The 9,992-nt window shown below is 33.1% G+C and overlaps 1 protein-coding gene across 1 annotated transcript; it reads left to right on the forward strand.

Annotated features, from left to right (window-relative positions):
- Positions 1–294: 294 nt before the first annotated feature.
- On the forward strand, positions 295–3,619 carry LOC129892451 (putative aldehyde oxidase Art an 7). Its single transcript, XM_055968020.1, has 3 exons — positions 295–887; positions 1,965–2,125; positions 2,399–3,619. Exons 1-3 carry the CDS (start codon positions 315–317, stop codon positions 3,558–3,560), a joined length of 1,896 nt encoding a protein of 631 aa, XP_055823995.1. The 5' UTR covers positions 295–314; the 3' UTR covers positions 3,561–3,619.
- The last annotated feature ends 6,373 nt before the right edge of the window (positions 3,620–9,992 follow it).

Below are 9,992 nucleotides of genomic sequence, written 5' to 3' on the forward strand. Positions count from 1 at the left end.
ATAGAAAAAATATATTTACTTTAGCTATAATATTGGAATATTACAAAGTCTTTCAATATTTTTTAAATTATATGTACAGTCAGACAACGACAAATGTAGGGATATAGGTAGTATTTATTTTTAGTAATGTCCTTTCTATATTTTTGTTTTAATGTTTCGTTAGCGAAAATTCTGTGAGCTGGTACGGTTGTTAGTTTAGAAGAAATTTGTGGTTAAATGAAGGTATTGTTGATTGTTATAAATAGGGAGAATAACATGCAACAATCAAGAATCGGTCAGAAAAGCTATAGAAGAAATAGAAAAAGGCTTCTTCAATGGCTATATACATCAAAGCCTTTGTTCTTCTTCCTTTACTTTTTGTTTCATCTTATGCTAGGAACAAACATATTGACCTAGGCTTTGACGATGCTGACGATTCTTCCGTTGGTGTCAATGTTGATCCTTCCCCAGATGGATTTTTAGAATTCCTCGATGGAAAGAAGAAGAACAAAAAGTCAAAGAAGAAAAATAAAAAAAATAAATTAATATTTCCACAATTTCCCTTTCCCTTTCCCTTACAAGGAGAGAACGAAAACCAACAAGATCAACCAGCATCATTAGAACCGGCCGTCGAAGACAAAAAAAATAGCATTCCAAAGCCAGATTTCGAGACCGAAAATCAAGGTGCTTGGATAATACATTCACCAAATGCTGGTGTTGCAGCCATGCATATACAATTGATGCCAAATAACAAGGCTATTTGGTTTGACACCACAAATCTTGGACCATCTGCAATTCAAAACAACCCTCCATTTTGCAAGCCAATTCCAGAAAAGCCTGGAGAGACAGATTGTTGGTCTCATGGTGTTCAATATGATGTTGAGAGTGGTCAAGTCAGGACATTGAAGGTTTGCTACCTCCTTGTTATTTCTATATCTAATTTTACTAAGATATTATGTACCCACGCATACAAACATTATACGAAAATACGCACACATGAATAGGAGGCATATACATATGTACAACAACATACCCACTGAAATCCACAAGTAAGGTTTGAGGAAAATAGGGTGTACGCATACCTTACCATTGTCTCATGAAAGTAGAGAAACGTGTATATATATATATATATATATATATGCATTTGAAATTATACAGACTACATTAAGGAGATTTTTCTTGATCACTAATTTATTTAATTACTTCTATCATTATGTCACATTTCTTTATTCCTGCAGGAAATTAGGAAGATTTTTTGAGAGTTTGTATCTTATAATGATATTCAATTAAATTATCATAAACCTAGATTTTTACAATTTATTTCCGAACCATTTTACATTTTCTCACAGTAAAGCTTTATTTACGTAAAGATATATAAAGAGATCTTGTTCTTTTTCTTGCTTGGCATGAATATCATATGCACTTTTAAGTATAAATATTTCTTTGATAAGAGAAATATTTTTCCTGGGATATCTTGGAAAGCAACATCGAAAGATGTACTCCTTTTCGGACTATTTTACTTATTATATATTTTGCTTACACGCCAGTTAAGAAACTAAGTGTGTTGACTATTATATCTTTATTTAATATCCTTAATCATTTAGAATATTAATTTATATTCAATAAATATTCTCTCCACTTATTTATATATGGTCTTCACTTAAGTTTTTTATGTTTATTACTTCTATGGTTAGTTATTACTAAGGGTAAAATGATAGGAATGTACTCAAACATATCTTAATTTTCTAAAATGACAATTATATGTTTATATTTTGTAAGAACAAGAAGTAAGGTTGGTTAGAGAAAGTACATCATTGACTAAACTAGAAAGTCAACGAAACTAGAAATGAAACCTATCGACCCTTGACAAAATTGTCAAGAAAACAAAATGAATGCTCTCTTTTCTCCAAGTTCCCCATATAAGTCTGTTTCCTTCCCTAATTAATAATATTTTTCTTTTTTTTTCTTATTAAATTGATATTCAGATAATGACCGATACATGGTGCTCATCGGGAGGTTTGTCCTCCAATGGTGATCTAGTAAGTACTGGAGGTTATCGTGAAGGAATCCGCAGTATCAGAATCATGAATCCATGTGACAACTGCGAGTTTCAGGAAAATGCAAATGGTCTTGCTGCTATGAGATGGTACAAATATTATCTTTCCAATCTTACTTTTCAAAGAATCTTTCATACACTATCAACATAAAAGAAACATTTTATACTACCACATCACTTTAAAAGGAAAATTTATTATCATTAAATGTCTCTTTTTTATAGTGATTAAAGAAATAAGTAACCAACAAGGTAAATTACACTGATAATATAAATATTACCATATGAAGATATAAGATTAATGCATTTTCAAAATAAAAATTCTAAAATGATGGAGATGTTTTATGTTTTTGAATCAAATAATAGGTATGCTACTCAACATATGCTTGAGAATGGTAGCTTCATTCTTGTTGGAGGTCGTGGTGCACACAACTACGAAATCATTCCACCAGGAAAACTGCAATTTCAGGTGCAACAATTTGGGTTAAATTTCCTTGTCGAGACTGAAGATGAGAAAGAAAACAATCTCTACCCATTCGTCAATCTTCTTCCTGATGGGAATGTATTTATTTTTGCCAACGATAGATCAATAATCATTGATCCTTATAGTGGAAAAACCATCCGTGATCTTCCTATACTTGCTGGAGGTTCAAGAAACTATCCAGCATCAGGAATGTCCGCACTTTTACCAATTAATCTCAATACTCCTAATCTTGAGGATGTTGAAGTTGAGGTCATTGTTTGTGGTGGCAATACCAATGATGCCTTTAAATATTCAGAGTTTCCACCTAGACAATTCTTCCCCGCATTAAAGGATTGCGGAAGGTTATTTGTTAACAAACAAGGAGCTCAATGGGATATTGAAGAAATGTCTTCACCAAGAGTCATGGGAGACATGTTGCTTCTACCAACTGGAGATATCTTGATCATTAATGGAGCAAAAACAGGTACTTCTGCATGGGATGCTGCTGAGGAACCTAATCTTGTTCCACTTCTTTATAGCCCAAATAAACCAAAAGGACAGAGGTTCAAGGAATTGACCCCTTCACAAATACCTAGAATGTACCATTCTGTTTCTGCTGTTTTGCCAGATGGCAAGATTTTAGTGGCAGGCAGCAATACCCATGCTGTGTATGACTTCCAGGCTAAGTATCCAACTGATTTGAGAGTGGAGAAATTCTCACCACCTTACTTGGCACCTGAGTTGGAACAACACAAGCCCCAAATTATGGAGAATAGAGCCAACAAAGAGATGAGATATGGTAATAATTTCAAAATCAATATCAAGTTGGATGAAGTTGTAGATGAGACTGACATTAAGGTTACCATGTATGCACCACCTTTCACCACACATGGCTACTCTCAGGGACAAAGGTTGCTCATTTTGCAGCTTCAAGCTGTGACAAACAAAGAGGTCACTGTAGTGGCACCACCCTCGGGCAGAATTGCTCCACCAGGCTACTATTTACTATTTGTGGTTCACCGCGGCGTCCCTAGTCGTGGAATATGGGTGCGCATTGACCAGTAGACATGATCAACAATATCACCAATTCTTTAATTGTTTATTTTATGTATATTATTGATGTTTTATATTAAACCTTTTCTCTTTTGTTTTACTCTTTAAACAAGGCCACATGCATGTCATGGTATATATTATTTGTGACCACTAACCACTAAATTCTTAAGCAACCTTTTAGATTTTTCTGATTGCTGATGCTGATTTCAACTATACGCGATTGAGAATTTAGTAAATCCTAAAATACTTCAAACATTTGTAATTTATATGAGCTTGTGGTTTTGGTCTCCCAATTCAATGTAAATTGTGACATAAGGCTTTGTCATTTTCAAACAACAAAAAGTACTAACATAATTTTTAAATACTCTTATACATTTAGATTTTCTTGACCCTGTTAGCTTATGTGAATGATTAAACGGAAGATTTGAACTTATTCTACAAAATTAAATTTAAAGGTCTATAGAATATTAATAAAAGTAAAGGAGAACAAAACAAAGAGATAAAAATAAAAATAAAAATAAATTCTTCAAAAAAGGATGGCTTGAGACCAAAAAATATTGTAGCTTAACTCTTTTGTTAGAATTCAAACTCAATTTGACAACTAACTTCATGGTCAAATATGGAAACTAAATTTCAATTTGAAAACTATCCAACTTGGATCCAACTTGCATTCACATATTCTAGATTATTCTTATCAACTTGAATCCGTCATCCTTGTCAAATTGAACACAACTTCATCATCCTTGTCAAGTTGAACACAACTTCTAGTTTTGACAATATTAGGCAAGTCATGATTCTAGGATCTTTCAAATGGTGGATTAACTTTCTTATAAATAGGCATGAATATGTAAGTTTTAGATATATGGAAATTATAAGAAAGTGTGCAAGAGAAACTGCATTAGAGAGAAAGAAATAAAGAGCAAAGCTTTTATGAAAAAATAAAGTACCGAAGCACTTATTGCGAAAAGGTTGTGAGAATTTTTATTTTGTGTAGTAATATTTTACTCCTTTTGTAATAAAAATATTATATTGGTCCACTACGCTTCCAACAAGTGGTATCAGAGCTTTAGATTTAAACACGCCACGATGTCAAATATCTTCCTATTTCATATCCCAAAACTAACAAAATCAAATTATGAGAACTGGAGTATCCTAATGAAAGTCCTACTTGGTACAATTGATTGTTAGGATCGGGTTGAAATCAGTTATGGTGTACTGACAGATGCAGCCGCTGAGACATCTCTATCAAATGAAGAAAAATGAGTGCTCAAAAAAAATCGAGAAAGAGATAGCAAAGATTTGAACGTAATTCATCAAAGTATTGATAAACACACCTTTGAAAAAATATCTAAAGCAAAAATATCAAAGGAGGTGTGAGAGATTTTGCAGAAATCTCTTCAAGGAGCAGAAAAGGTGAACATGGTACATTTCAAACCCTTAGAGATGAATTGAGATGTTGAAATTGAAAATATCAGAAAGCATGGATGATTATGTCACCCAAGTTAAATTGGTGACAAAAGAGATGAAGAGGAACAAAGAAGTTCTTGATGATGTTAGAATTATGGTAAAAATTTAGCGGTCATTGGCACATAAATTAAATTAGTGGTTGTCTCCATCGAAGAACCAAAGGATCTATCAAAAATATCTTTTGATGAGCTTATGGGTTCTCTTCAATCCCATGAGTAAAAGATAAGGCAAAGCAATGATTCTGAAAGTCTGGATCAAGCTTTGCAAAGCAAGTCATCTATAACTGAAGGTAGAACGAGCAACAGTTTAGGACAAAGTTTAAACAACCATGGAGGATACCGTGGAGATATGGAGGTAGCAATAGAGGTGGACGTGGATAAAGAAATCAATCATATGGTAGAGGACAATCAGGTGAAGACTATCATGCCATAAGTCGTGGATAAGGAGCTTGAGGAAGAAACTGAGGTAGAGACAGATGTAAATAGGGATGTAAACCTCGGGTATAATGCTATAATTGTGATAAATATGGTCACTATAGCTATGAGTGTAAATTAGCTACTAAACAAGAAGAAAGAAGCCATGTAGAAGCTATTGAAGATCAAAATAGAGAATCTCACATATTTCTCGCCTAAGGCAGATGAAAAATCCAAGAAGAATATTTGGTATTTGAATAGTTGCTCCAGCAATCATATGGCTGGACACAAGGAGTTATTTTTTAAACTAGGTAAATCTATTAATGGTAAAGTAACCTTTGATGATAAATCACAAGTTTCTGTCAAATGAAAAGGCAAAATCAGAATTACTTAGAAAAAATGGAGAAAATAAATTTATTCCTGATATCTACTATCTATCAGCTTTGAAAGGCATCATCATCAACCCTCGCCAGCTTTCTAAAATAGAATACGAAGTCCAGATAAATGATTGCTCAATGACCTTGTGAAACAAAAATAAAGAATTTTTTTTCATGGTTAATATGATGCAAAATTGCCTATTCACTATTGATATCAAGTTTGGTGATGTGAAGTGCATGAAAACATCTATAAAAGATGACTTGTGGCTTTTGCATTTGAGATATAGACATCTTGGATTTTCTAGTCTAAAGCTGATAGTAAAAGAAAAGATGGTGAATGATCTACCCAAAAAAAATTCACCTGATCAACTATGTGAAGCCTGGATCAAAGAAAATAACACCGACAAAGTTTTAAAGTTGAAAAGTCCAGAAGAGCAGGAAGACAACTCGAGATTGTACACTCAAATTTAGCTGGTCCATTTGACATACCATCACTTGGTGGAAACAGGTATTATCTAGCTTTTATTGATGATTACAGTAGAAAAGGTTGGGCATATATCTTGAAAGAGAAAATAGAAACTCTTGAAAGATTCAAAGAGTTTAAAACGATGGTGGAAAAATAAAGTGGGTATAATCTAAAAATACTCACATCTGATAAAGGAGGTGAGTACACTACAAACTTATTTGAAGATTTTGTGAAAGAGAATGGAATTATTCATCAGTTGACTGTTAGATATAAACCTCAATAAAATGGAGTCACAGAAAGAAAAAAATATACCATTCTCAACATAACAAGGAGTATGGTAAAATGTAAGAATTTACCAAGAAATATTTGGGCAGAAGTTGTTCAATGTGCAGTTTATTTATTGAATCATTGTCCAACAAAGAGTGTACAATAAATGACACCAAATGAAGCATGGAATGGTCAAAATCCTAGAGTTGGGCATCTCAAGATATTTGGATGTATTGCATATGCTCATGTTCCTAAATAGTTAAGAAAGAAGCTCGATGATTGAGGAGAAAAATGCATATTCATTGGATATGATACAAAGAAGCAAAGCTTATTGGTTGTATAATCCTCTCACAATGAAGATGATTATCTAAAGAGATGTTGAATCTGATGAAGGTGATTATTAGAAATGGAGTGAAGAAGAAAAGAAATTTGAAGGATTATTCTGATGTGATAAAGATGATGATGATTTTATTGATCAAAATGAACAAGGTGATGGAAAAAGTTCACCACAAAGCCCTGTTACAATAACTTCTTCAACATCTGCATCACCAAGTAACAACCGCTCAAGTGAAGCTCAAAGAAAAATGCATAGTCTCTGTGAGGTCTATGATGATACTGAACCCATAGAGAAAACTCTCGACTATTCCTTATTCTGTTTAATGGTTGAATGTGATCTAGTAACATATGAAGAGATAAATTAATATGTTAAATGGAAGAAGGCAATGGACGAAGAAATTGCTACTATCAGAAGAAATGACATATTGAAGCTAACAAGTCTGCCAGAAAGACATAGTCCTATTGGAGTCAAATAGGTGTACAAGATGAAAACCAACAAGGAAGGAAAAGTGGATAAGTACAAAGAAAGACTCGTTGCAAAGGCTATAAACAAAATTATGGAGTAGATTATGATGAAGTGTGTGCTCAGGTCATAAAGATTGATACTGGAAGGCTTCTCACAGCAATTGCACCACTAAATCAATGGAAAATTTATCAAATGGATGTGAAGTCAGCATTTCTAAATGGCTACCTAGAAGAAGAAGTTTATATCGAGCAGCCACCTGAATATATAAAGGAAGGACATGAAGATAAAGTCTACCGTCTAAAGAAAGCCTTGTATGGATTAAAGCAAGCTTTGCGATCTTGGAATATCAAAATTGATGAATATTTTTAGAAGAATGGATTTGTGAAAAGTCCAAATGAGCATGCATTATACACGAAGAAATAGGTGACATCATGATCGTATGTTTATATGTGGATGCTATGATTTTAAACGGAAACAATCTAGGTATGTTTAATGACTTTAAGAAAGCTATGACTAAAGAATTTGAAATGATAGACATTGGTGAAATGTCATACTTTCTTGGAGTCGAAGTGAAATAAATGAGAGATGGCATATTTATATCTCAAAAGAAATATGCGGAGAAAATTCTGAAAAAGTTCAGAATGCAAGATTGTAAGCCTGTAGCCACTCTAGAATAACCAGGCATAAAGTTAAGTGTTGACTCAACAAGCGAGTTAGTTAATCAAATTTTCTTTAAAAGTGTAATTGGAAGTTTAAGGTATTTGACTATCTCATGGCCATATATTAGGTATGCAATTGGACTGGTTGGAAGATTTACGAAAAAGTAAAAACAAGATCATTAGATTGTCGCAAAGAGAATTTTGAGATACATTAAAGTTATGGTGGATCATGGTCTCTTTCATATCCACTTCAAAAATTTGAAGTTGGTTGGTTACTCAGACAGAGATTATGGGGGAGGTTTATATGATCAAAAAAGCATGGCTGGATATTTATTCCATCTTGGCTCCATAGCATTTTCATAGTCATTAAAGAAACAACAAAATATTGCTCTTTCACCATGTGAAGCAGAATATATAACCGCGACAACATGTACTTGTCAAGCAATTTGGTGGAAGAATATTTTGGAATAATTGTTATTTGTACAAGAAGATCCAATCACAATTTATGTCGACAACAAGTCTACCGTATCACTCGCAAAGAATTCAGTGTCGCATAGTGGAAGAAAGCACATCGATATAAAGTATTATTTTATCTATGAACAAGTAAAGAATAAGGAAATAGAATTAGTCTACTATAGAACTAAAGACTAGTTAGCAGATATATTTATGAAACTATTGAAAGCGGAGACATTTCATATGCTCAAGAAAAAACTCGGATTGCAAAATTGGTTTTGAGGGGGAGTGTTAGAATTCAAACTTAATTTGACAACTAATGGTCAAAGATCGTAACTCAATTTCAATTTGAAAACTATCCAGCTTGATCCAACTTGCATTCACACATGCTAGATTGTCATATCAAATTGAAGTCATAATCCTTGTCGAATTGAATACAACTTCACCATCATTCTCAAGTAGAAACAACTTCTAGTTTTGTCAATATTAGGCAAGCCATGATTCTAGGATCTTTCAAATGAGGGCTTAACTTTCTTATAAATAGGTATGAATATGTAAGTTTTAGACATATGAAAATAGTAAGAAAGTGTGCAAGAGAAAGTGCATTAGAGAGGAAGAAATAGAGAGCAAAGCTCTTATTAAAAAGTGAAGTGCAGAAGCACTTATTGTGAAAAATTTGTGAGAATTTTATTTTGTGTATGTAATATTTTACATCGCAATAAATGTTGGTTTGGCCGTTCAAATGCAATTTGAAAGGAACGTGGAAGATAACTCCACTATTTTGTAAGGGAAAATAATAATTTGATTGTTAGAAAAGAGAGGGCATGTAATAATTAAATGGAATAGGATAAAAATATGGTGTCTTATAATTGGCATCCTAGCATCAGCATCAAAGTCAACAATTATAAAGTTAACAGAAATCACAAACTTCATCCACTCTAATTAGCACATCCTCAACTATTATGTCTGGAGCAACATGAAACCTTTCTTCTAGTAACACAGTGATCCTAGTAGAATGTCGCTCTGCCAAACCAAGTGTCTTGAACACCAATAGGGGTAATAAATTGATAGTTGACCTCAGATCACATAGTGCATGACCAGCATCACTTTCACCAATTTGTATTGGAAAGGTAAAGCTCCCTGTATCCTCATATGTTTTAGGAATCTTATTCAATACCCTCAAATTGCACTCCTTTGTAAGTGCAGCCGTCTCATAATCTCCCATCCGCATTTTGCATGCATCAACTTTTCGTAGATATTTTATATATTTTGGCTCATCTCTTAGTGTGTAAATCAACATTATTACATATATGCAGTTGCTTGAAGATGTCAACAAACTTTTTGAAACTTGCCACATCTTTAATCTTGTTTAATTTTTTGGAAAGGGCTAAAGACACTTAAGAATATGTATTGGTTTGATTAAAGTATCTTTTTCTTTAGACTTTACTTTTAAAATCAACTCTTCTTTCTCTTCAGGGGTTAACTTCAACACTTTTATTTTCATCGGTCTTTTTGAATTTTTCATCTTTAGCTTTCTTCA

Source organism: Solanum dulcamara, chromosome 6, assembly GCF_947179165.1.
Source record: "Solanum dulcamara chromosome 6, daSolDulc1.2, whole genome shotgun sequence".
NCBI classification, from domain to species: Eukaryota; Viridiplantae; Streptophyta; class Magnoliopsida; order Solanales; family Solanaceae; genus Solanum; species Solanum dulcamara.